The following is a 27,168-nucleotide window of genomic DNA, read 5'->3' as shown; positions in this document are numbered from 1 at the left end:
AGAGGGTGGGGTCAGGACGGGCAGATTCAGTACAGCAAAGGAGCTTTCCTCTGGCTGGTCTCCAGGGGGCAGGACCCCAAAGGGGCCACCTGAGCCTCCCTCCCGGGTACCTGCCAGGTGGTGGTGACTCCTTTTCAGGTAATGGTTGGAGTGATGATTTCTGAGACACTTATTCAACTCTGACATCCTGAGAAATAGCATGAAGGCAGAATTTCTTGTGCAATCACTCTGGAGACTTATTTGAATATTTATTCGGGGCGGGGAGGGGGAGGAGGATAAATCCCTCATTTTACAGAGGAGGAAACTGAGGCACATCAGTGAAGGTTCAAGATGAGATCTGAACCAAGAGAAGCCGGACGAGGAGGCAACATGGAGAGTGGGCAGGGAGCAGCGTGGGGGTGCTAGACAACACTGTAGGACTGGAGACGTTTTGGAGAAGGGGCTGACCTGCCTTGGGGGAGAGTTTCCTCTCATACACTCAGTGCTGGCGTCCAGATCAGTGTGTTCACCAGTAGAATGCAAGACCTTGGGGCAGGATGGAGTCATCCCTTTTATTTCACTCCCTGCAGAGGGCATACAGTAGGTGCTCATGCTAGACCCGGAGGCTCCTGAGGAGTGTCCCAAGAGGGTGAAGGCGTTTCCGAGGAAGATGGAGAAACGATGATAATCACATAAAGATCCATCAACACAAGGACTAACAGTACTGGCAGAGGCCTGAAGATAAAGCCCGCCCCTCATCGGCTGTGGAGGGGAGATGGGCTCACAAAGCAGAAGGCCAGGAAATTCTGCTCTGCTCGTTTGTTAAGTGGGGGCTGTTCGCCCTGAGTCAAGAAGACCCGAGTTCAAATCTTGTCTCAAACAATTATTATCTACCTGGTCTTCAGCAAGCCGCCAGAGGGCCCTGCCTCAGTTTCCCCATCTGTAAAATGAGGGGGTGACCTTGATGGCCACCGAGCTCCACACGTCCATGCTGACCCCGCCAGGAGAGCAAGGACCTAAATATTGAGGATGGCAAACAACCCTTCCACAGCAGCTCAGCCTGGACAAATCTGGGCGAGAATTCAGCAGCGCAGGGAGATGGGGAGCAGGCTCCCCCCCAAGCAGCTTCTCCCCCTCAGCCTTCCTAAGTCAGCTCTTTTACTCTTTCTGTAAATAGTAAAATGGGGGGGGGGGGTGCCACATGACAGCGGCTCCAGGGAGCCTTCTGGAGACAGGTGCTCCTTCAGGCCGCCCGGCTGGCACCGCCCGCAGACAACACCCACCACCCCGCCAGCGGGACAGCCGGTATCACTTGGGGACAGCGGAGACCCAGGGAGGGGAACAAACGCTTTCCATGATTCACATGAGACAGAAGGGAAGAGGAGGAGCGGTGGAGGGATGACGGGGAGGCCTCAGGTTCCTCCAGCAGCCATCGCAAATCCGCTGTTCTCCTTTTGGGAACGAAATGCCTCCGGTACAGCCCCGGCCACCCTGGACACAAGCCTTAGCCAGCGTCAATGCTCAGCCTCCGGCAGAACTGGGGCGGGAAGGCTGCCTGGGCAGGATGAGGGCCCAGGATCACATTCTGCTTTCAGCCCTGGGTCTCTACTTCCTCATTTGTAAAATAAGAGGGTGAAGGCAGTCGTGTCTCCGGCCTCTAGCAGCTGGGAGTCCCTGGACAGAATGCTCACCGCTGTCTCAATGTCCCCATCTGTAAAATGGGGACAGTAAGAGCACCTACCTCCCAGAGCTGTCGCAAGGATCAGATGATATCATAATCACAAGGCATTTAGCACAGAGCTTGGCACACACTAATTATTATGTAACTACTAATTATTATTATTACTTACTATTGCTTTTCCTTATAGGCAACTTAAACATAAAAAAAAAAAAATGAGACATCTTCAAACTTGTAGATGTAGAAAGGAAAAAGCTTTGGGATTTTAGCATCTCCCTTACCCAAAGATAGAAAATCCTTGTGGCAAGAAATCTGAATAAGGACCTTATTACCGGCAAGCTTCGCCATTCAATGAAGAACTTATATACAATCCCATGAAGCCGTTCAATCTGCTCCTGGCCGGGAGGGGGGAGGGGGGCGGCCAGCACAGAGCACCCACAAAAGAGGGGGACGACGACGTTCAATTCACCCAGTTTTTCAGCATCTCCCTGTGTCAGGGACATGCTAGGAAAGCCCAGGGAGTTCGAGGCACAAAACCCAAACAGCCCCAGCTCTCAAGCAGAAAAAGAGAGAGAGAAAGGAGAAACTAGGAAATGAGGAGGAGGAAGGGGAGAAGAAAAAAAGAGGGAAGAAGAGAGGGAAAAGAAGGGAAAGGCTGGGGTGGGGGAGAAGAAAAGAGTGAAGGGGGAAGAGAAGGGGCAGGATAAGCCTTTGTCATCCCACTCAGTAGCACAAGAATCAGACTCTGGAGTTATCCAACGACCACTTTGTCCAAGCCCCTGCCTTCAGGCCCAGAAGGCACCATTCTACAGGTGAGGCTGGGGCTCGGGGGCCTGGTCTCTAAGATAATCCTTCAACAATTACAGCCAACTGGGACCCCAGCACTCCCGGTGCTGCTGCTACTGCCAAACAATCCCTGGGTGCACCCAAGCATTTCGAACTTTCTTGCTGTACCTGGGGAAATCACACTGTGCTTCTTCCTGCCTGCTGGACAGGCCCTGAGATACGCAGCTTTCCTAACAACCACAATTAAAATCGAGTTTCACTGAATTTTAAATCTTGGCAAATTGTCCTGGAAACAGTCAAAGTTCCCTCCAAGAAATCCTAATAAAAATCAACATCCCTAAAATGTCCCGTTGCAGGAGAAAGAACTCCAGGTCTGAAGCCAAAGGTTCTGAGTTCAAATCCCAGCTCTGGGACACCCTGGTCGAATCACTTGCCCTCCCTGGCGCTGGTTTCTGCCCCAGTGTGGCTTGGTGAAAAGAGCTCAGCACTGAGGGGAGCTGGCTTCAGATCCCGGTTCTGTCACTTACTCCTTCTAGGACAATGGGTAAGTCACTTCCCCAGCTCCAGATCTTCCTAGCACTATTTTAAAATGGCAAAAAAAAATTGCCAAAGTTGGGAGGGGTCATGTCTGTTAAAAGCAGACCGGGAAGGAGGAGTGTTGTAGTGGGGGCAACTTGACCAGCTTGGGGAATCACACCCAGGCAACAATTAAACCAAGATTGTTGGCGGGGACTCCCAGGGTGGCCTGGAGCAAGGAGAACCAGATCCCATTCACGAGGAAGGAATGTGGGGAGCCCATCCCTGGGGAACCAGCGCTCCGAGGGGCCGCCCCGGCTGCCTCTCTCCCTTGGACACTGGAGACCAGAATGAAATGCAGCCAACAAAACCCCATTGCTGCTCAAGGTTTTTTCTAAGTGAATGTAACCAAAGTTGTCCATTTTGCATTTCATAATGTTCTCTACTTCTTTGGTCATAAATTCCTTCTTTCTCCAGAGATCTGAGAGGTAAATTATCTCTTGCTCTCCTAATTCAAAGTTTTTCTAGGCCGGGAGACCAGGAAGGGGAAAAGCCCGAGGGATTGGAAGGCTCACTGAGGCTAATCCGGGAGGAGAGAGGGCTTGCGGGCACCCCAACACACTGTGGGTGATGGAGCCAGACAGGAAGGGTTCCAACATTTATTTAGGGCCCCGGGATACTAATGTGGATGCGGAAGTCAGGCTGAATCACAAAAACTGTGACCTCTAATCCTAGTGACCACAATATCGCAGAAGGCGGGACCGGGGTTTGGAGTCAGGGACTGAGTTCTAATCCCGACTCTGCCACTTACTAGCTACGTGACCTTGAGCAAGGCAAGTTCAGGGCCTTGGTTTCCTCATCTGTACTAAACAAGAGGGAGTAGGCTGCTAGGTCCTGGCCCGGGAATCCGGGCACTCCCACCGTCTACCGGCGTGACCTTGGCCAGCTCACTTCCTTACCTAGTGAAACTGGCTACCTGAGTCATCCCGGGCTAGCCCTAAGCTCCTGCGGGAGCCTCAACTAAGGATAAGGGGAAGAGAGTCACCTGACCTGTCGGCGCCCACGTTTCTCATTCATAAGCGGAAGGAGCTGGACACAGAAGCCCTCAGGTCCCTTACAGACCGAAGCTTAAGGCTCAATGATCAGACGCCGCCTTGCGAGGCTCCTTCCGGCCCTAAATCAATGACTCTATGACTGTGTAACCCCTACGTTTTCTGTGTATGAGACTCTCATGATCAGGGGACCCAGCTCCCAAGGTCCCCGACCTGGCACAAACCCCTTCTCGCGCCCGAGCCTCAGTTTCCCCACCCGTAAGAGCCGGGGCTTGCTTCGACCCGCGGGTCCCCGCAGCCCCGCCAGCCCAGGCTCGGCTCATCCGGCCTTCGTCTGTCGACGTCACGAGAAGCCCCGCGCCGCCCCCCATCGTGGGGGGCTCTCCACTCACCGCTCAGGTAGTTAGTCCACTTGTAGAGCACCCCCTCCATGGTGCCGGGCTCCCAGGGCCCATCCACCCGCCGCCGCCGCCGCCGCCGCTCTCAGGCGCCCCGCAGCAGCCGCTGCCGCCGCCGCTGCCTCAGGCCACAGGGACTCCCGAGAGGCCGCAGGGCCATCGCCCGCCCGGAGCGGCCCGCACGGCGAGGAGGGCGCTGGTCAGGACGGAGCTGGAGCCGGGCCGGGGCCGCCGAGCTGCCCGGGCTGCCTCCCGAACGCTCCGAGCCCGGCGGGCCGCGGGGCAAATCGGAACAGCGCGTGGCCGAGCCCGGCGGCCAATGAGCGCGCGCCGCGCGCGAGACAATGTATCAACGTTCCAAAAGTGTAGCGAGTTCCCGGGCTAGCCCAGCCGCCTGCGGCGCCGCAGCAGCTTCAGCAGCGGCAGCAGCTACGATCCAGGCTCCGACTCCGGCTCCAGCTCCAACTCCGGCTCCGGCTCCAGCTCCAGCCGCTGCCGTCGCCGCCGGCCGGCTATCCGCAACCTCGGGAGGCCGGCTCAGGACTGAGCACGCTCGCACATGCCCAGTGCTGCCATCCGTCCGGGCGTCGCAACCCGGAGCCGCGAGATCCACTTCGGGTTTTCGTTCCCACGCAACCTGTGGGAGGAGGGGGCCAGTCCCGGAGGGACGGCCTTTTCCAACCTCCGCGAGGCGAGCGATTCTCCCGGCACTGTCCGGGGAAAAAGCAGGCGCGCCAGCTTGCTCACCTGAGAAATGGGCTCCCGCTTAGTCTCCTCTGGGCGGCCCCTTTGCGGGGAGCTCTAAAGATGCTGATCTTGCCGACAGCAAACGGCATTTAAAGATAATCTCTACCAAACTCTGCGAGCCGGGGGGCCGGCTCCACGTTCGTGGCCACACCCACTTAGGGTCTCCGACGCTGTGATCTTCAGAATTCATCCCCCGAGCTCTTGGAAATTGAGTAGGGAGAGACCCTCCGAGCTAAGCCCCCGTTTTATAGACGAGTATCTTGAGACCTCAGGACGTGGCCCATTTACACGCAATAGCAGAGCTGGGATGCCCCCCTCGCTCCTGGGGTCCCCACTAAAGGGAATTCCGTGAATGGGGGAAAGCGGGGTGAACCTGAGAGAATCTCAGCTGCTCCATTTGCAAAACAAAAAACCTAATCCGGGAGAAAACTAGTAGTCCCGGGGCTAAGAAGAAGAGTGTTTGTTGCCTTTATGGGCAGAGGGACCTGGACTTCACTATTTCCAATTTTCCCGTTTCAGTGAGCTTGGACTAGGCCCTTAACCTTAGTGATCTCCCCCGAAAAGTGCCAATTCTGAAGGCTTTTTCCAGCAACAACGACATTTTGATTTGTCCCAGAGGTAGCACGGCTCTCCCAAGTGTTCTGACATCTAGGGCAACACTTATTTTAAGACCCTCCCTTAGAAGTAGGTTCGGTTTGTCCTTGTTTATCCCAAGAGGGCAGCCACCATTTTGTTGATTTACCCAGAACACTTTGTACATTTAAATGTCAGGTCATTGCTGTTGATAAGGAAAGGTAGTTTGGGGGGAGTAGATAGAACCCTGGGAGGGAAAGAAAGAACATTGAGTTTGGGGTCAAAGGGAGGTAGATGATCAGTAAGAAGAAAATAAATCCATATTCTATGTTATCTGTACAGTGTGCTCACACTTAATGCTTTAATTTAGCATTTTCAAGTTCCCAAGCTGTAATTAGGCCAGCTATAACCTCTTTGGACAAGTTGTTTTTTTTTTTTAATCTGTAAAATAATCTGATAGTTTTTAGGTCCCCTACCAGCACTAAACATATGAGATTGATGTGCATCAGGATTTGGACAAATTCCTCTCTTTAGGAACCGGCCTTTATTTCCTCAAGTTTTACAATGGAGAAATGCAGCACCTCTACCTCTCAGGGTTGGTGTGGGCTTCAAAGGAGCCAATGTTCCCATGCAAAAAGCTTTGTGACCTTAAAATGGCTACATAAAGTCAGTGAAGATGACAAGCTTTTGGAAGGCAGGGACCGCCTAGCTTTTGTCTTGGAAAATAGCACCATGGCTGGCATATAGTAATTTTTCAGTTGCACCTGGTGCACCATAGCTCATCAACCTGAAAATAAAGTCATATCCTTTAACACTGTAATACTGTTTGTGGGGTTTTCTTGGCAAAGATACTGGAATGGTTGGCCATCTCCTCCTCTACGGGATCACCTTTTCTCAGAACTCTCCACTAGGACCTACCCATCTTGGGCAACTGAAAAACATAGCTCTCATAGTTTCACGAGCTCTGAAAGCTCCCCTGGCATGACAAAGCAGTGATCCAGGAGGAACAGATAGAAAATACTTTATGAATGTTTGATTATTATTTTTATATTTATTTATTATATTATGTTATATATTTTATATTATATTTAATTATCTTTCTTAGGTTTGGGATACAGACTTAGACAAAGCGCACGCATAATTTTATAGCCCCTGGGGCATAGTCCCACATTTCTCTCCATATGGGTGCATCAGTTCACTATCCAACAACAGTGCATCAGAATCCTAATTCTCCCTCGTTCCCTCCAACGTTTTAGGAGTATCTTGACCCTGTCCCTCAGCCTTCCCTCCCCCAGCATCAATTCCAGCACTTTAGTCAATTAGGCGAAATCTGGCAGAGTCCTCAAACGTTAGGTTTAGGACCCTCCCTCCTCCCTCTCTTCTCCCGGCCCAGCCCATTTCTCGAAAATCCGGAGCCCGGGAGCGCCGGGTTGCCGGCTCTCCATTCCCGGGGCTGGGCGAGTGAGCATGCTCCAAGAAGCAGCGCCGGCTTGGGTTGCCAAGCAGCGCATCCCATGGATACGCTACGTTCCGCAGGAGGCCGGTCTCATTTGAATGGGCTGTCCTCATTGGTCGGTGCATACAAGGTTCGGGAGAGGGACGGGCACAGGACCCTGTGAGCGGCCGCGATCCCGAGGCCGGGCCCACCCAGAGGAGCCGTCATAAGCGCTGCTGAATTTAACCCTAAGATCCCCGCTGTTCTGCAGAGGGGTTTGCGGGGAGCACTTGTGCCACGTCTACTAGGACCGGGAGCCATGAACTTGGCCGGGCGCAGACCCTCCCTCAGCCCTTAAACGACATCCTCGTAGTCAAAGCAGGCGTTGATTTCATGTAGTCAGGAGGCGCCCCCCGCCCCCGCCCCCGCGCGGTTCGCTTTGGAAGGCCGGGTGCTGCTGGCCGGGCCACCATGAGACCGGTCCTGTGGTCAGCCCTCCTGGCCCCCCTGCTGGCCCTGGCCCGGGGGGCGCTGATCCCGGAGCCCGAGGTGAAGATCGAGGTGCTCCAGAAGCCTTTCATCTGCCACCGGAAGACCAAAGGCGGCGACATGATGCTGGTCCATTACGAAGGCTACTTAGAGAGAGACGGGACCTTGTTCCACTCCACGTAAGTAGTGATGGGGCAGGGACGGGGCCAGGTAAGGGGGGGCGCCCGCCTGGACTGACCGCTTGGCTGGTGAAAAAGCACGCGTGGAAAACTCACCAAGCGCTTACTAAGTTCCCAGCCTGCATCATTCATAAACCGAGAACTCCTGAAGGAGTCCGCGCCTTCTCCGCCACTTAGAACCTTCCTAAGTCGGCCGGGGACGCTGGGAGCCTGCGGGACTTGCCTGGAGTGACGTGGAGCCAGTGAAACCCAAGTCTCTCCCTCGGAGGCCAGAACGGCACGCGAGAGACCGAGGACCAGTTGAGCCACGGGCCCTTTGCTCGTCTGGAATAGAGCCCGTTTATACAGGCTTATTAAGGCTTTGCCCAACGCTTTACGTAGATTATCTTATTCAGTCCTCACCACACCATTCTGAGGAAAGTACTGTTATTGTTCCCATTTTGCAAATGAGGAAACTGAGACTGGGGGGAGGGGAGTGCTTAAACCACTTGTCCTAGCTCCTCATTGATAAGGAGGGCCATAAATAACTTCTCCTAGTTCCTAGTTGATAAGGTGGGGGGCCAGGTTTATTCTGAGTCCTCTTTTTACTATTCCTTTGAACATATCTATTGAATTTACATTATCTTATTGTTTCTAATCATCCATCTATTCTAGACTGAGAATACCAGACTGCCCTGCTTCCTCCAGTTTACTCACCCGTGATTCTTCTGCTTATTGGCTATTAATAATCTGCTGCTTTGTCCTATAAATAAAGAAAAAGAATTTGGGCCCCATATGGGGATGTTTGCTTGACTTTGCATATTTGTTGCAAAGATTCTGCTTCTTTTTTTTTGTCCCCATTAGAGGCAGGTAAGAGGGAGAGAAAACAATTGTTAACTGAGGAACCTTAAAAGTTAATTAAAGAGATCTCAGGGCTCATGGAGAATTCTGGTATTTTTTCAGGGTTCTGATGTTCGCTATGACAGGTAGCTCTGTAGAAGACTTAGTGTTGGAGCACCTAGAACTCTCCTTCTTTCCCTCTCTGCACCAGCTCTTTGGTCTCTAGATACCATAATCCTGCCCGGGCGCACACGTCTGGATGGTGTGTATATGGTCCCTCATATCTGACAAGCCTTTGTCTCTCCCTTTCCTCCCCCTCTTTGCTTTCAAAGCTACTCCCAAGTACCTCTCTCTGTGGCTCTCTCTGTAGAGGACTTCATTCTGTGATACTTGCTTCATGGGAGGGAGTAGCCATCCTCAGTGGGGTGAAATTATCTTAATAGATAGCAGCTTTTACTCACAATAAAAGGAAGGAGCTGCTTTCTTAGAACCCGGGGAGGATTTGGGGTAGATGGGAAGCCATTCGGGGAAACCAGGAGCCACTCTGTAACTGGAACTCTCCCCATCTTCTTTTTCCTTAGCCACAAACATAACAATGGCCAGCCCATCTGGTTCACACTTGGCATCCTGGAGGCTCTCAAAGGTTGGGACCGAGGTCTGAAGGGCATGTGTGTGGGGGAGAAAAGGAAGCTCACCATCCCCCCTGCCCTTGGCTATGGAAAAGAAGGGAAAGGTAATTTTGCCTTGTCATCATAATCATTGTCATCATTCCCATCCCCATCATCTCGTTATAAATATGAATATATTACATATGCATATAACAATGATGAACATCACTGACATTAATTTAATAATATAATGATTATTACTAATAATCTATCCGATTACATTAATAGCATTAACAGCAATAATATTGTTATCAATATCACCATTATTATTATGATGGTCATTGTTAATAGTAATAATAACAATAGATGCTGGATGTAGGATTTCATAGATAGGATGAACTCCCAGATGAAAAAGCTCCCTCTACATGTGCATGTCAGCATCTTCTCTAATATTACAATCTTGGAGAGTTGTTCAAAGTATTGGAAAAGTTAAGTGACTTGCCTGAAATCACATGTATGTCAGAAGTGGGATTTGAACTCAAGTTTCCTGGGTCCTAGCAGGTCACTAACCACTGTACTGCAGCTTCAGATTAAAAAAAAAAAAAAAAAAGCTGATAAATATCACATCTTGGGGTTTCCAAGACATTTTCTATAAAATATTAGAATTGGATGGATCCTCAGACTATCTAACCTCTACCCCCTCATTCTACAGATAGTAAAACTGAGGATCATTCACTTAGGAGAGTATCCGACATATAACAGGTGCTTAATAAATATTGGTTGATGAGGGCTGATATAGAGCCAGAAGAGACCTTAGTGGTTAGTCATTTTGTCCAGTCCCCTTCACTGGACAGGTGAGGGATCTGGGCCTAAGCCATGAGGCTGTGGGTTCCTCCCCACTCCATCCCGCAGAGTCCTTGACCTTGATCAGGGTTCTGTGCCATTTAGAGTCTGGAGGAGACGAGATGGAAATACTCTCCAGGTGACCAATCCTCACAGTGACTGGGTAAGGAATGTACTCTCAATCTCCTCTTCCTTGTACAGATCTGGGGGTTGAGTTTCAAGGTAAGTGACTTGTTAAGTGACTCTATCCCCTTCTCCAGGCCTGTAGAGTGAAGGCTGGCTGAGAATGATCCGGAGATTTTTGAATTAGTTCTGCTGGGTTCAACTTCATTGCTGTTTTTTTTTTTTTTTTATTAATTCTCAGGACTTTAGATTTAGGATGTTAATTCTCAAAACCAGGATTTAGGCATGAATGTGGAAGCAGATTCCAAGACACCTCCTGTCTCTGGGACCCTGGACAATCTGCCTTATTACCAGAAATTTACCCCCCAGAAGTTCCTCTCCACACCAATGATATCATAGGGCTAGACCAAAAAAAGGAAAAAAAAATGTTATTCTTTGTCTCCTTCTCTGTCTCATTCATATGCCCCATCCTAACTTCTTTGTCCTTAAATTTCGTTTCTTATCAATCTTTCAATGAGTCGGTTATTGCTCTTATTTTTTTTCTTGAGCTGTTTTCTCATACTCAGATCCACTCCCCCAAACCTTCCACTTTATAACAAAACCTTGCCCTGGCACCCGGAGGCCGTGTGCATTGGGGTTCAGAGTGGTTTGGGGCGCGTCCGCTGTGGTTTTAATGCTTCTGTGACTCTCAGCAAAAGCTCTTTCCCGGCCTCTTCCCTGCCTTTAACAGGGTGTCCCTAATTGAACAAACGCCTCCTTAACTCTGCTTCCCTTTCCTGAAACTGACTCCAGTGAAACTAACATGCCTAACAAGGAAACTAACACGGACTAACCCCTGCTCTTTTAGCGCCGGGGGTGCTCGCCTTCCGAAATCGACCTTGGTCGTGGAGAAGCTGGTCCCGGCCCCCTCGCCCTCACTGTGTGGACAGTGTAAGTGTTCTCCAGGGGACCCTCCGACCGTCCCTAGTGGTCGTGTGGCAGGAGAAAAAAGCCCTCGGAAGTGTTTGCTGCACACTCTCAGATGAAACGTGTTTGGAAATATTTGGAAGGGGGGTTAGTCCTGACCCCCAGAAAGCTGGGGGGCTCCCGAAAAAAATTCAGATTGAACATGGGGCACTCATCCTTCTCGGGAAGCTGGGGGGGGGGGTCTCCAGGTAACTAGCAGAGACCCTCTTCTGTAAGTGCGTTTTCTTTTACTAGGGAATCCTCCCCATTTCCCAGGAAGTTGCTTTTGTGATGACTTCTACGGGGGGAATAATTCTCTGTTAAGATTAGAAAGAGGAGTTAAACGGCTTGTCCACTACACCAGCAGCCTGCACAACTCTCCAGGGAGGCCAGAGCCAGATTAAAATGTCATGGAGAAATGTTAGCAGAATCTCCAAGCCGCACTGCCCCGTGGGTAATCTCATTTGTGGATCGCTGCGGGCTTCTCCCCGAGCTTGACACCATCAGGCCCCGTAGGCCGAGATTGCTCGCCCCCATCTGCAGTGTTTTTTGTAAAAGAGGAACGTCCCTAGAAACATGGTCTGGGTGTCTCGTGCTCCGTGGCACTTTCCTGTGTTTTATTGTCATATGACAGGCCGGTGTTTTTGACCTCGTTGACCCCATTTGGCAGTTGGGTGGTGGGATTCTGCTATTCAGTACTGGGGCTAAGCCGTGTGATGTTATTGACCCCTGATCATGGCATAAGGGAGAAAGTGGGTGACGCTGGCTAGCTGTGGGACCCTCTCTCTGGTCTCCACTTCCTCAGGCGTGAAAAGCAGGGGTCGGACTAAACAGACTCTAAGGTCCCCTTCAGTTCCAGCTCTATGATTAAATCAGGTTTGCATCATGTGGCTTTATTCTTAGAAAATAAAATGAATACATTTAATAAAACTTTTTCTAATAAAATTAAGGCACCAGATTCACCAGCGTTCAAGCACCAGTACAAAAAGGAAAAACAAAACAAATTCCAAAAGCGAACAGGATTTTGAAAGCTGCCATTTTGGATCAGGACTCATTTTTTCTTCTCCCTCATTTTAAACAAGAGGGAGCTGTCTGTATAGACAGTGGTTGGGCATAGCTTTAGAGCCATAGCCTCTAGATTGTAAGCTCCTTGAAGGCAGGGACCATCTTGCTTTTTTTTTTATTTGTATCCCCAACACTTAAGACGATGCCCAACATATAGTAAGCACTTAACAAATGACAGATTCATTTGTTGGTCCTAAAACCAGGAACTATTCTCCAATGGGGATGCCCAGTTGAACCAAGGAAAAGAAGAAGAGGAAAAAGAGAGAGAGTCGGGAAAATACATAGGGAAGAGGCAGGGAATATAGGAAGAGAAAATGGAAAAAATAATATTAGCCATTGAGGCTATAGGTCATGCTTGCTCTTAATAAACACAAATTAAGGCAATTATGACTGTCTTTACTCTTGTTCATTTGTTTCAGTCATAACTGATTCTTAGTAAAGTTGGTTTGGCATTTCCCTCTCCAGCTTATTTTACAGAGGAGGAAACTGAGGCACAAGGGGAAGTAACTTGCCTAACTCGTCTGAGGTCAGACTTGAGCCCAGGGCCTCCAGGTGCTCTGTCCACTGCACCATAGACTCCCAGGAGGTCAGAGCTGGAAGGGAACTCAGGTGTCACCTAGTGCAATCCCTTACAGATGGGGAAACTGAGGCCAGAGCCTACTCAGGGGAGCTGATCCTAGGCTGCTGGCAGTAACTAAGTACTTTCTTTTTTTAAACTGATCCACTGATGGAGGGGACTACAAGGAAGGAAGCTCCTGCCAGTGCAGATCAGCAGCTGCTCTGCAATCTTATCTCTTGAAAGGACTATCTGGGCCATCAACAGGTTGGGCTTTTCCAGGGTCCAGGTATCTTAAGGGGAAATTAAACTCAGAGTCCCTCTGCTTCTTGGCTATCACGCAGTCTTTAAAGGGAACAAAGTGCTTCCATTTTTCACCTGTTCTGATCCTCATGACCATCCGGGGGAATAAATGTTGTAGAAATCACAGGAGGGAAACTGAGGCTGAGAGAGCCATGTGACTTGCCCAGAGACGGCACTAAGTAAGCTAAGATGCATTGGAGGGGGTCGCTCTGTGCTGTAATTTAGGATTGAAGGCTCTGTACATAGTTCTAGTTGAGTTGAACTAACTTCTATCAGTTTATTAAATAATAGAAGGGAAACTTCCCTTGAGAACATAGCCCAGTTGCACAAATGAGATTTCCCTTTTCCCTCATTTTGTTCATAAGTCTGAGTAGGCAAAAGTACTTTAGTCCTCTCAGGGATAGTGTGTGTGTGTGTGTGTGTGTGTGAGTGTGAGTGTGAGTGTGAGTGTGTGTGTGAGAGTGTGTGTGTGGAATGGAGAGCTGAAATCTTCCGGGAGCAGACCTTCTTACTGATAAGGGCAGTGAGCTCACAGCCTTAAGACGTGACATTTCACTCGTGTGCTCCTCAGCACATTTGCCCCCCAAGCTTAGCTAAGGGCTTATCTTGAGCAGATTCATAAATCTTCTATTTTTAAAAGCAAGTTCTGTTTTCTTTCCCCACTCTCTTCTCCCCCGCCCCCTCACCCGACAGGTAAAATTCCCCCTGAGAGCACACTGATATTCAACATCGATCTCCTGGAAATTCGAAATGGACCGAGGTCCCATGAGTCATTCCAAGAGATGGATCTTGATGATGACTGGAAACTGTCTAAGCAAGAGGTGAGATCCATGTGGTTTGGGCTCAATTCGCAAGAATAATCGTGGGCTCCTCGTGAGTGGGGGGCCACAGGTGCTGGACAGGTCAGCCAGGCCGGGTCAGAGCTTCTGGGCCACTTGGTGGTGGGGTCAGATTAAAAATGGCACAGAACTCCCAACCTAGGCAGAGACAAGGACACTCAACTCCCACCCCCCGACCCAACAACAACCAAAAGAAGGGGACCATTTCCCGTCAAAAATTTTTCCTATTTAGTGAGTTCCAAAGATTTATAAGTTCCTTGAGGTACGTGCACCTTCCTCTGATACAAATTGCATCAACCAGATCATATATCCATCCAGATATACCTTGCTCCAATCAGATAGCTAAATTTATGAAGGGGGAGGGGATTCCCTTTTGGTAAATAGAAAGTATTATAAAAATCAACAGTATTTTGATTATTTGTTATTTAAATCTCCAAAATAGGCAAATAGGTGGGGTAATGAATAGGATACTGGACTTTGAAGTCAAACAAATCCTGACTTTGATACTTAATTGCTGTGAAATCTGGGGCAAGACACTTTACCTCCTTCTCCCTCAGTTTCCTTAACTATAAAATGGGAAAAATGAATGGGAAAACTTCCCTCCCTGGGCTGTTGTAAGGATTAAATGAGAGACATTAAGTTCTTGACAAACCTTAATGGCTTATACAAATGCTAGCTGTCATTTTTATTAATAATGAAATAGCTTTAAATATACATTATTATTATTATATTTTATTATATTATATATATTATAATATTTATTATTAGTAATATTCCCAAGTTCCAGTTCCAACTTTTTCAAGTGGCTTGTGTCTTTCCCTTGCAGGTTAAAGTCTATTTGAAGAAGGAGTTTGAAAAGCATGGGGCAGTGGTCAACGAGAGTCACCACGATGACCTGGTAGAAGACATCTTTGACAAAGAAGATGAAGATAAAGACGGGTTTATATCTGCCAGAGAGTTTACCTACAAGCACGATGAGCTATGAACACCCCCCGCAGGGCACGGCCCATGGTGGGTTGAGTTTTTGAGCCTTATTTTCTAACTATGTTGATTCTGGCTTCAAATTGATATTTATTCATAGGAAAGAAGTGATTGTCTCCTGCTGTGGGTCTTTGACTCTTACAAGAAATCACTGGAGAGGGGCTGCTGACGGCCCCTTCTCCCTAATGAGCTGTGAACCCATTTTGCTGATGAGGACGCGGACATTCTTAGAGGGACACCTTTTGTCGGAGGTCACCTGGGGCCTCTGAATCCGACTCCCGGGTTTCCCAACACACCCTGACCCCTCGTATGTGAGCCTCTCATTCTCACCCCTGCAGCCTGACATTTAACTAGCTTGCTCATAATTTTAAAATACGGCGGCTGTAAACACGCATCAGCATCAGACTTAATTAAATCACAAATCACACCCTTGGCTTTCTCCCACCCACCATTTTCTAGAAGTGAAATGCATTCTATTAGGAAAAGCCAAGCCTGTCAGATTTTTTTTGGCTTTTGAATTGTCTGTGTGAAGGACTGAAAAAAATGTTTATTCAGATTTGTTTGTTCCAAATGTTGCTTTATTTTAAAAAATGTGAGTGGCTAAAATGGTACAGAATTTTTAAAAATGTGCACTGTAATACTCAAAAAGACATTTATTAAATGCCTACTGTGTACCTGGCACTGAGGATAAGAGAAAAAGAAAACAATCTGCCCTCGGGAGCTTACATTCTATTTGGGGGGGAATGACCTGAACACATAGATAAATATAAAAGATAAAAATATAAATAAAAAATAAGTAATTGGGGGAGGGAATCAGGAATGACTTCTTATAGGGAGTTTGGAAGAAAGCTAGAAATTCTGCCCAAGACTGAAATGGTTCCTAGTACTTAGCCCATTTGTGACTGGGGTAACATGGTGGAAAGGGAGGAAAGTTGTGGACTGTCTTCCCCCCCCCCCCACTGATATGTTTGTTTGGTGATGGGAGATACACTGCTTTTATCAAACCGTCAGGAAGTCAAACCAACAAACTGATGAACATGAACCCCAGGCCAGAGACAGGGAAAATGAATTTAAGACCAAGTCGTGGTAAAAACTGCTGTTAAATGAAGAGTAGATCTAGTGCTTGACAACTATGATATTAATATTCTTTGGAAAAGAATATTTACAATGAGATGCTGCAATACATTCAGCTAAACATTTATATATATTTCACCAATTTCAAAAGCACCTACATGTATTTTGTGAATTTTGCCTCATGCTGTAATGCTGGAGAAACTGAGCAAGACAGATTAGAGACCAGTTTAATAGTTTATTAAATGGAGAGATTTACTGGGACCAAATGGATCCATGGTTGGTCACAGGATTGAACAAGACTTTTGTCAAAGAATCCAGCATTGAATGTCAGACAGCAAGATTTTTTATAGGGTAACAAGAACAATAATGGGGGGAGATACCTGGATGGGGGTAACCTAATGGGGGGAGGTACCTAGGATGACACAATGGAGGGAGGTACTGGAGAAGCTTCTGATATTCTAATGATGTCTAAAATGGATAGACCTTCATCCTGTCAAATATTAAGAAGAAATGTTTATAGCCTAAACATATAAAACCTATATCTCATCAAACATTAAGAGGGAAAGGTTATAACCTGAGGCAGAGTAATTGAATAGGACAATGGAGAAACTGGGCCAGGACATTAAAAGGGAATGAGGCACAACAATCATATGTATGAGGCAAAATTCACAAAAAATCAGAAGCCCTCTGGGCCCACTTAATCCCTCTCTACTTCTAAAAGAAGTCACTTCTTGAAGACTTCCAGTGATAGGGAGTTCACCTATGGGACAACCTATGCTATTCCTGGTCAGCTCTAATTGTTGGGAAGTTTGTTTTCCTACCAAGTCTAAATTTGTATCTGCAGAATCTACCCATTCTCTTGGTCAAATACATAAGGAAAGTCATCTTGAGTATTTCTTCCCTTATTCCCACCTCTTTGCTTCTCTGAAGCCCTTCTTTATCCCTATTACTCTCCTCCTAATAGAGCTTGGGACTTGAGGATTAGGAGAGACCTAACTTCACATGTACTGCCTCAAACACAAGCTGTGGAACTCAGGACAAGTGACTTAACCTTGGTCTGCCTCAGCTTCCTCACTTGTAAAATGCTATTATCATAGCACCTCCTTTCCACCGAGAAATGAGAGCACCAAATGAGATCACATAATAGATAAAATCATTTGACATTTATTTAAGATTAATGACTAATAAAATTATTTTTTCCCCCTGAGGCAATTGGGATTAAGTGACTTGCCAGGGTCCCACAGCCAGGAAGTGTTAAGTGTCTGAGGTCATATTTGAACTCAGGTCTTCCTGACTTCAGGGCTAGTGCTCTATCCATTGTGCTACCTAACTGCCCCGGAATATTAAATAATAATAAAGTTTTATCACAATTTGTATGGCACTTTGTAAAGCACTTTTTTAATATTTCATTTGATATATAAAGTGTTTCTTTGAGTATATTTGGTAGACAGTAAGCACTTAAGAAATACTGGTTAATTTGAATTCCTAAGGATGGGCCCCAAATAAGAACATCCATCTCCTCTTGGAGAGAAGAATTCTAAAGATAATTTAAATCCAACCCTCAATCCTCTTGCAAGTGTTTGTAGAAATTCCCTTTCAGCTTCTTCCAACTCACCAGCAGCTTTTTTTTTTTTAAGAGTTAGAAGATTAAATATAAAAATCTTATATTCCTACCTATTCAGAGATGCTAGTGCTGCTGCAGATTTGGTAAGCCAGCAGGGAATCATCCCTTTATTATGTGGGTGATTTTCCTTTTGCCTCCCCTTTTCTGTAGCCCACAAGAGGCTTTTTTAATCAAAACATTTAATTACTTCCCACCCCCACCTAAGAGTTGTGAACCACGACAGAGACAGCTCTGTGGGAGGGTGAGACAGGAGCAGCTGGTCTTGGGGGGGTCCTCTCTATTTATTCTTTTCAATTGTGAAGAGGAGAGTTTTGATTGAAAAGCCCAGGTGGTTGCCTCATTCCCAGAGCATGGGAAGCCTCATATTGAACAGAAATATAAAGTGCCCTCCATAGCCAAACAGAAATGGCTGCTAAAAAGTGGTCATTTGGGTTGGCCCTTGCTCCCGACTGCCCGTGTGGTGGGCTCTCGGTCAGTCACGGCGCTTCCGGGAGTTAATGGTGAGACACATTTGGGCAGTCAGGGCTGGAAAGGCTTGTCCGGAAGATCACCTTTCTGGGACCGGCTGCCGAGCCCCACTAATCCTCCTCCGAGATGGGCAAACTCAGCTCACAGATGGTCTCAACGGGGGCCAAACATTCAAGAATGGGCAATCACAAAACTTTACACATTCTCTGTTTGTTTCCTGGCTGAGCCCAAATCCCCCATGCTGAGTTTCTGCATCTCTAGGATGTGTGATTACAGCATCCTAAGGGAAATGGTTCCTTGTCTACCTTCCTAAAGAAAGTTTCCTAGAACTCCTTGGTTTGAGCCCAGTCTCCTGTCCCGGGGGAATTCTGGACTTTGGGGAGAATAGCCAGCTTGGCAGATTTTTAAAAAAATTATTATTATGCATTGTTTTCTTGTTATTGCACAATCGCGGTTTGCCGAGTAAGCCAAAGCTTCTTAAACTGTGAGTTGTGACCCCATAGGAGATCTCGTAACCAAATGTGAGGGTCGTGAAATTATGATTTATTATCAATAAAAGTTTGACTTGAAAACCCATTTTATATGTCTATATCCCCAGGGTTGAATAAATTTTTTTTTGGTGAAAAGGGGTCACAAGTGAAAAAATTTTAAGAAGCTGTGGAATAAATTGCATATGCAATTCAACGATGAATACTTGTCTGTTATGTGAAGATCACATAACTAGGGTTCACTGAAGTGTAAGTTCAGAGAATTTATCAATGGACAGGAGCTCAGGAGTTATTTTCTAATTAAGTAAAGAATGAGGCAACTAGATGGCATAGTGAAAAGAATACTGAGTGTAAGAACTATGAAGACCTGAGTTCAGATATTTATTAAACGAGCATTCCTGAATAAGTCATTTATGCTGTCTCAGTTTCCTCATTTGTAAAATGGGGATAGTGACAGCACCTGTCTCCCAGAATTGTTGTGAAGATTAAATAAAATAGCATATGTGAAGTGTTTTTCAAACCTTAAAGCATTATATATAAATGTACATTATTATTATTATTATTACTTTAAAAATGGGTTTATAATAGCAACTACCTCCCAGGATTGTCATAAGAATAAAATGACTACAACTTTTGTAAAATACTTTGAAAGTCTTAAAATGTTATATAAATGTTAAGCAGTATTATTATTGTTGTTATGATAGCCATACTCCTAGGACAAGAAGTTGGAATTGCTCCACAGAGAAAGGTGGAGCTGAGGGATAGCAGGGTGATGAATCTCTGAAAACATAAAATTCAGGACTCACTTGGAGACCAGCAAGATGTTGTAGTGGATAGAGAGCTGGGCCTGGAGTCAGGAAAATCTGAGTTGAAAACCAGCCAGGCACTTACTAGCTGAATGATTCTGGACAAATCATTCCTCATCTATAAAATGAGCTTGGAGAAGGAAATGAGATAAACTACTCCAATAGCATTTCTCGGAAAACTTCATGGACAATATTGGTACGTTATGTTCTATTTGTCACTCAGACACAAGTGAACACAGCACAGGGGTGAATGAGTTAGCCCTTCTATGCTGCTTGCACTATGGTGTCCCAGGTATTTTGGATAAGGAAAGGGTGGGGTTTTGAATTTTTTTTTTCTTAAACCTCCTCTTTCCCCATTTTATAATGTGATAAGTTCTCCTTTTCTGGTATATATATTTTTTAGTTTTAGGGACTTCCATGTGAAATCCACGGCGGAAAAATGCATCTTTTCCAGTTATTTGGGCATTTGCCGAGGTTGTTTTTTTGGTCTCTGCTCTGAAGTTGAGGATGAAATCTGAATTGTCCAATGGGAATAAATTCTCATTATAGCTTTAAAGCAACTAAAAGTACAATAAGTTGGTCTTTAGGTATTTTTAGTGTTATCTTAAAAAATAGACATGACTGTAGACATATGGACATGTGTTTGTTGTCTCATTAAAAGCAAACCAATGACTTTAGAAGAGGTAATATGATGGGTCAGATAGAGGGCTGCATTTTGAGGCACTTACAAGCCATATGACCCTTCTATAAGCCAGTATTAAACTCAGTTTCTTCACTTTTATAATGGGGAAAATAATGCCCATGGCATCTACTGATGATAGCATACTGGCGTATGATGGAAGAAATTCTATGTCCAGGTCACTTCACACTCACTGCTTTTAGGGCAGCCCTTCCAGCAGGTTTTGTTCTGTAACAAAGTGGTTAGGGATCTGGGTCTTCCCTGACCTTCACCCTGGGGCTAGCATTCCCTCACTTTGCCACCCAGGTCCCTCCCAAGGACATTGGGTTGGGCTCTGAAGAGGATTCTTTTCATCCTGATAATGACAGGCTTATCTAGTTTTAATTTTTGTTCAACTGAATTCAGATAGAAGCAATCTTGGGCTGGGTCACATTCTGCCGTGGATTTATGTTTAATCTGCTGCTATGCAGGTAGACAAAATACTTTATGTAATTAAATAAAAAATATTGGGATCCGAGCTTATTTTGTGCAGGATCATCAAAAGCATCTTTGGGACAAGTCCAGCAGCAGATAAAAGGGTGGTGATGATAATGGATACTCTGTCCTGTTTCCAGTATGTTCCCTGTGGATTTCTTGTGCAATAACTATATTTTGAAGCCTTTTAAAAAATTCTGTGGAGCCTGGAGATCATGAGTATTCAGTATTTAGGGACATCCATTAAAATGTTCTTAAGTCTTTACCAGTCAATAATAATTTATATTCATTCGTAGTCTTATCAATAGGGTTTGTCTTTATTTAAAATTAAATTTATTTATTTTTGCTTTTTCATGTAGGTCTCTTCAGCGATGAGATTCTTATCTTTGAAAGCTTGCTGCCATCTTGAAATGATTGTTTTCCTCTTTGCTCCCTCCACCCCTTTGCTTTAAAAGCAGATATTCTTAACCTTAGGCTCATGAACTTGCTGGTGGTATTTTGTTATTGTTGTTGTTTTAATTTTGATAAATGTTTTTTGGTATTATTGATTTTCTTTGTAATCAAATGTATCTTATTTTATTAGATTATTACAAAGGACCCCGGGTTTCATTTGATTGCCTAAGGGGCCCATGACACAAAGGCTGTGTACCTCTGCTTCAGTGTTTCAAATCTAGTCATCTATTTTTTTTATTATTATTATAGCTTTTTATTTACAAGATATATGCGTGAGTAATTTTTCAGCATTGACAATTGCAAAACCTTTTGTTCCGATTTTACCCCTCCTTTCCCCATCACCTCTCCCAGATAGCAGGTTGACTAATACATATTAAATATGTTAATGTATATGTTAAATACAATATAAGTATACATGTCCATACAGTTATTTTGCTGTACAAAAAGAGTCGGACTTTGAAATAGTGTACAATTAGCCTGTGAAGGAAATCAAAAATGCAGGCAGGCAAAAATATAAGGATTGGGAATTCTAGGTAGTGGTTCTTAGTCATCTCCCAGAGTTCTTTCGCTGGGTGTGGCTGGTTCAGTTCATTCCTGCTCCATTAGAACTGATTTGGTTCATCTCATTGTTGAAGATGGCCACGTCTATCAGAATTGATCATCATATAGTATTATTGTATAATGATCTCCTGGTTCTGCTCATTTCACTCAGCATCAGTTCATGTAAGTCTCGCCAGTCCTCTCTGTATTCATCCCACTGGTCATTTCTTACAGAGCAATAATATTCCATAATGTTCATATACCACAATTTACCCAGCCATTACCCAATTGATGGGCATCCATTCATTTTCCAGTTTCTAGCCACTACAAACAAGGCTGCCACAAACATTTTGGCACATACAGGTCCCTTTCCCTCCTTTAGTATCTCTTTGGGGTATAAGCCCAGTAGAAACATTGCTGGATCAAAGGGGATGCACAGCTTGATAACTTTTTGAGCATAGTTCCAAATTGCTCTCCAGAATGGCTGGATGTGTTCACAATTCCACCAACAATGTATCAGTGTCCCTGTTTTCCCACATCCCCTCCAACATTCCGCATTATCTTTCTCTGTCATTCTAGTCAATCTGACAGGTGTGTAGTGGTATCTCAGAGTTTCTTAATTTGCATTTCTTTGATTAATAATGACTTGGAGCATCTTTTCATATGGCTAGAAATAGTTTCAATTTCTTCATTTGAGAATTGTCTGTTCATATCCTTTGACCATTTATCAATTGGAGAATGGCTTGATTTCTTATAAATCAGAGTCAATTCTCTCTATATTTTGGAAATGAGGCCTTTATCAGAATCTTTGACTGTAAAAATGTTTTCCCGTTTGTTGCTTCCCTTCTAATCTTGTCTGCATTATATTTGTTTGTACAAAAACTTTTCAATTTGATATAATCAAAATTTTCTATGTTGTGGTCAATAGTGATCTCTAGTTCTTCTTTGGTCATAAATTCCTCCCTTTTCCACAGGTCTAAGAGGTAAACTATCCTATGCTCTTCCAATTTATTTATCATCTCATTCTTTATGCCTAGGTCATGAACCCATTTTGACCTTATCTTGGTGTACGGTGTTAAGTATGGGGCAATGCCTAGTTTCTGCCATACTAATTTCCAATTTTCCCAGTAGTTTTTGTCAAACAGTGAATTCTTATCCTCAAAGCTGGGGTCTTTGGGTTTGTCAAACACTAGATTATTAAAGTTATTGACTGTTTTGTCCTTTGAACCTACCTATTCCACTGATCAACTAATCTATTTCTTAGCCAATACCAAATGATTTTGATAACCGCTGCTTTATAATATAATTTTAGATCTGTACAGCTAGGCCACCTTCATTTGATTTTTTTTTTCATTAGTTCCCTTGAAATTCTTGACCTTTTGTTTTTCCATATGAACTCTGTTGTTAATTTTTCTAGGTCATTATAATAGTTTTTTGAAAGTCTGATTGGTATAGTGCTAAATAAATAGATCAGTTTAGGCAGTATTGTCATCTTTATTATATTTGCTCGTCCAATCCAAGAGCATTTAACATTTTTCTAATTGGTTAGATCTGACTTTATTTGTATGGAAAGTGTTTTGCAGTTTTGCTCATATAGTTCCTAATTTTCCCTTGGTTGGTCATCTATGTTTTTATGGTGCATTTAATGTAATAGGATGCAAGTGAAATGGTCACAGAAGTTCTGAAACGTGGAGCTGGAAATGCTTACATTCTGGTAGGTTTAATTAAGGTCACCCAAAGAGACTGGAGTGGATTGGCACAATACAAAAGGGTAATGCCATTTGAAAGCTGCTCAAGGGGTAGCAATGGGCAATGGATCTGTCTGTGGACCCTTTTTGTTCCTTCCTCATTCTCTGTTTACTTGCTGCGCTAGTGATGCACCCGGACTAAAAAGGATGCACTTAAGTGGGTCTGAGTCAGGCAATTATCTAGCCAGCAATCTAAGTGCCTGGAAGAGACCTAGGCTGTAAATCCTTTCATGTGATGCTCAAGAAGGAAATGACACGAGATGCTTGCTAAGAATGTTTTAGTCTAAATATATAGAACTCAGTGGGTAAACTCTCTTGGTCCCTGGACTTCATGGAGTATATTCCTCTTGTGAATTGTGGGGAATATACAAATCCTTCCCCACATGAGAGCCTGCAATTCCTACTTGGGATAAAGAGAACTTTCTTGTAAGTAAATGGATGCTAAGAAGCAGTTCTGAGCTGTGTGACAAGTTCAGGCTCCAGGAAAGAATCTCCCCCATCCCCAAGAAGGAAATACACTTGAAGATTAGGGTGAAGCATGTTTCACTCATTTCCACTTTTCTTTAACACCCTGAATTACATCTGTAATTGCACCTGTCCTGTATGATGACTATATAGCCCTGAACCCTTAACCTTTACCCCTATTATCAGAAGACCAGGAAGCTAAAGCACACTAGGGCTTTCTCCTAAAGGATGACATGCACTGGAAACTTTTTTCATAGCTGTATATGTTATATAATAATATTATTATATATAATATGAAGATTATAAGTCTTTAGATTTCCCTTATTAAGAAATTGTTTTCATCCTTGGCAATTATCACCGCTGTGTGCCAACCCCCGCATTTGGGATCTGGGTACTAGTTTTTTCCTCGGGAGCTGGCTTTTTTTTATGAGTTGAAACTGAAGAGGAAGACTGCATGGGGAACTGGAAAGACAGGACATGGTAAACAACCATGAGTTAAAATCTGGCACCAGAAAAAATGTGAGTGGCCTTTACTGGGACTATTAAAGCTGGGAGAGGTCAAGTCCTAGGATGAGATCAACAGATCGTTAAGGAGAGAGGAACATTGTGCTTGAGATACTAATCAATTAAGCAGCAAGCCTTTACTAACCACATATACTGTGCCAGGCTTTGTGCTAATGGATGGAGATGCAAGAACAAAGTTTATATCCTCAAGAAATTCATACAAACATGCATAGCTATGCATTTCAACGTGTCTACACACACACATACATACGTACGTAGGCACATATATCACGGCATCTACATGACACAAGTGATTAGAATGCTGCATCTGAATTCAAATTTGACCTCAGATACCAGCTTTGTGGTCCTGAGCAAGTTACTTAACCCTATTTGACTCAATTTTCTTGTTTGTAAAAATGAGCCGGAGAAAGAAATGGCAAACTAGTCCTGTATCTTTGCCAAGAAAACCCCATAAAGAGTTAAAAATTACTAACAAATGACTGAACAACAAACACACATGTAAATATACAAATACGTACACATTTTTTTCATATATGGGTGTATCCATACAGATACAAACACAAATACATACATATAAACAAAAAGATTCAAACTGATTACAATGTAGTTCTGCAAGGATCAGCTGTGGGGATCAGTAAAAGCTTCTCGCAGATACTGAGGGGAGACTGAGAACTTGAGGGGAGTCTTAAAGAATTTAGGGAGGGTCGCCTACACAATGGAAGCATTAATTTAAAAAATGGGCAAGAATCTTACAAAAATAGAAAGTGTCAGGGGTTGCTACAAGCATCAGAGAATAGGTCCGTAATCACAAAACCAGTTCTCAAACTTTTTGATTTCAAATTTTAAACTCTAAAAAGTTTTAAGGACCCTTCCATAAGAATTTTGTGTCTGTATTCTATTACTGTTTTTCAAATAACATTAAGTTTTGTATTTATTAGATGGATATTTGATTATTTTGATATTTACCAAATTATATATGACAAATTTAAATGTCATAGTGTTATGATATATGGTGAAATATTGAGAAAATGGTTTTGACCTTATGGAGCTCTGCCTTGGGGACCCCTGGATCACACTTTGATCACCCCCTGCTTTATAGTATCAAAAATAGTAACTCAAAGGAATGATTGTTGAAATTCAAGGAAATTAATTTACTCAAGAAAAGGAAGGTGGCTTTTAATATTCATATATTTTTCAGGAACTTATGGAAAACCCTAAAAATGATCAGTTTATGAAGTTACAGAATCATAGATTTGAAGTTGGAAAGCATCTCAAAGACCCTGTAAGCCAACCTTTTCATTTTACAGATGAGGAAATTGTGACCAAGAGAAGTTAAGTGACTTGTGCAAAAACCAGTAAGTAAAAAGTTGGAAAGCTGAGATTGAATGTATTCTCTGACTTCAATCCCAACATTCTTTTTGCTGTTTTTTCCCTCAGTTTCCTCAGGTGTCTGTGGCCTTCCCTCATTTCTTCAAATGACTTTATATATATATTCTGTGTTTATTTATTTATTCCACCCTCCCCCCCCCAAAAATAAGCTTTTTGGGAGCAGACATTATTTATTATTTTTTTTCTTTGCATCCCCAGCATCTAGCACAGTTCCTGCCCCATAGAAGCAATTTGTTTAATTGAACTAAATTACATCACTCTGCCTCTTAATTTAGAGTCAGTATTGCTGAATTCTGCTCTAAAATAGACTCAGGTCCTTTGCTGGGCTTCAGAGAGAGTGAGTGTTTTTTCCCTATCAGGTCCCCCTCCCTTCACCTCCCTTGTAATATATATTTTTAATTTTTGGTCTGAATCCCTTTGAGTACATAATCTTTTCCATAATACCTTGTGGGTCTTCCTTTATTGCATGTATTATTCTCTGTTTTCTCTTTTGTATCATCATCTGTTTAAGAAGATTAAGTGGTGTGCTAAAATTAATTGATTCTTTCTCTGGCATTAAGACTGAGCTCTAAATCAATTCCACTTCTCTGATTCCCTCTTAATACTTGATGACCTCAACAGTAACCAGTTTATGGCTCATTGTCTTCCCCTCCTGCCTTTTCCCCCAGTCTAACCCGTCATACTGATTTTGAATGTCTTATGTGACTTAGCCCTTCATGAAGATAGACAGTGGGGTCATCTAAGAAGACATCCAATCACATTGATAGAAAGAGAATCTCTGTGACTTCTTATTGCAAATGAGCTTCATGGTTAAAATCTCTACAATCCTCAAAAGGGCTGTAAGGATCATATAGGCCAACGGCCCCATTTTACAAAGGAAGTCCAGACCAGGGAGGGCACAGAGCTCATAGAAATCAGAGCTAGGATCAGAACCCATTTCTCCAAGACTGACTCCACTGCCCCAAGCTACCTTTCCGATTTCAACCCAACCAACAAGGTGACCCTGTGGATATCTCATACTTGGTCCTGAAAACACACTGCCTCATGGGAACAGTGGGGAGAACATGAACTTGGAGTCAGGAAAACTTGCTCTCAAAATCAGTCTCAGACATTTATTAGCTTCACAAGTCAATCATTTCACATCTGTCTCCCTCAGTTTCTGCATCTCTACCATGGGGAATAATAACAACTACCTACCAAGATTGTTGTGAGAATAATACGAGATATTTGTAAAGTACTTTACAAACTCTAAAGCATTATGTAAATGCTAGCTACTGTTACTGTGTTTCTTCTTGAAAACATCATGTGAACTCAAGAGTAACCCTACTCTACTACTATTACTACCGCCACCACCATCACCACTATCATTATTACTACTACTATGACTTCCAACGTCACCATTACTACTACTATTACAGTTAATACTATCACTACCACCACTACTATTACAATTACTACTATCAATACTGCCATACTATTACAATTACTATCACTACCACCATTACTATTATAATTACTACT

The 27,168-nt window shown here is 44.3% G+C and overlaps 2 protein-coding genes across 5 annotated transcripts in view; one reads left to right on the top strand and one right to left on the bottom strand.

Moving 5' to 3' along the window:
* PLEKHA8 (pleckstrin homology domain containing A8) overlaps positions 1-4,976 on the bottom strand; it is a 50,424-nt gene extending 45,448 nt beyond the window's left edge. For 2 of the 3 annotated variants that reach the window (XM_052000421.1, XM_052000422.1), the window contains exon 1: positions 4,404-4,974. In XM_052000421.1, coding sequence (XP_051856381.1) covers positions 4,404-4,443 — 40 coding nt within the window. In that variant the 5' untranslated portion in view covers positions 4,444-4,974. Of the gene's footprint in view, positions 1-4,403 lie in introns of all 3 variants that reach the window. The other variant, XM_052000423.1, reaches the window with a different exon arrangement.
* A 2,415-nt stretch (positions 4,977-7,391) lies between these two features.
* Positions 7,392-20,976, top strand: FKBP14 (FKBP prolyl isomerase 14). Of its 2 annotated transcripts, XM_052000963.1 has the most exons (5): positions 7,392-7,832; positions 9,233-9,384; positions 13,788-13,915; positions 14,760-14,944; positions 20,887-20,976. In XM_052000963.1, exons 1-4 carry the CDS (start codon positions 7,636-7,638, stop codon positions 14,916-14,918), a joined length of 636 nt encoding a protein of 211 aa, XP_051856923.1. In that variant the 5' UTR covers positions 7,392-7,635; the 3' UTR covers positions 14,919-14,944; positions 20,887-20,976. The 2 variants fall into 2 exon arrangements, with proteins under 2 accessions (XP_051856923.1, XP_051856922.1); XM_052000962.1 differs by lacking the exon at positions 20,887-20,976 and having other exon boundaries at positions 7,394-7,832; positions 14,760-15,621.
* The last annotated feature ends 6,192 nt before the right edge of the window (positions 20,977-27,168 follow it).

The sequence above is a fragment of the Antechinus flavipes genome, chromosome 5 (genome assembly GCF_016432865.1).
Source record: "Antechinus flavipes isolate AdamAnt ecotype Samford, QLD, Australia chromosome 5, AdamAnt_v2, whole genome shotgun sequence".
Lineage (NCBI taxonomy): Eukaryota > Metazoa > Chordata > Mammalia > Dasyuromorphia > Dasyuridae > Antechinus > Antechinus flavipes.
The sequence above is the reverse complement of the archived record's forward strand: the minus strand, read 5'-3'. Positions and strand labels throughout refer to the sequence as shown.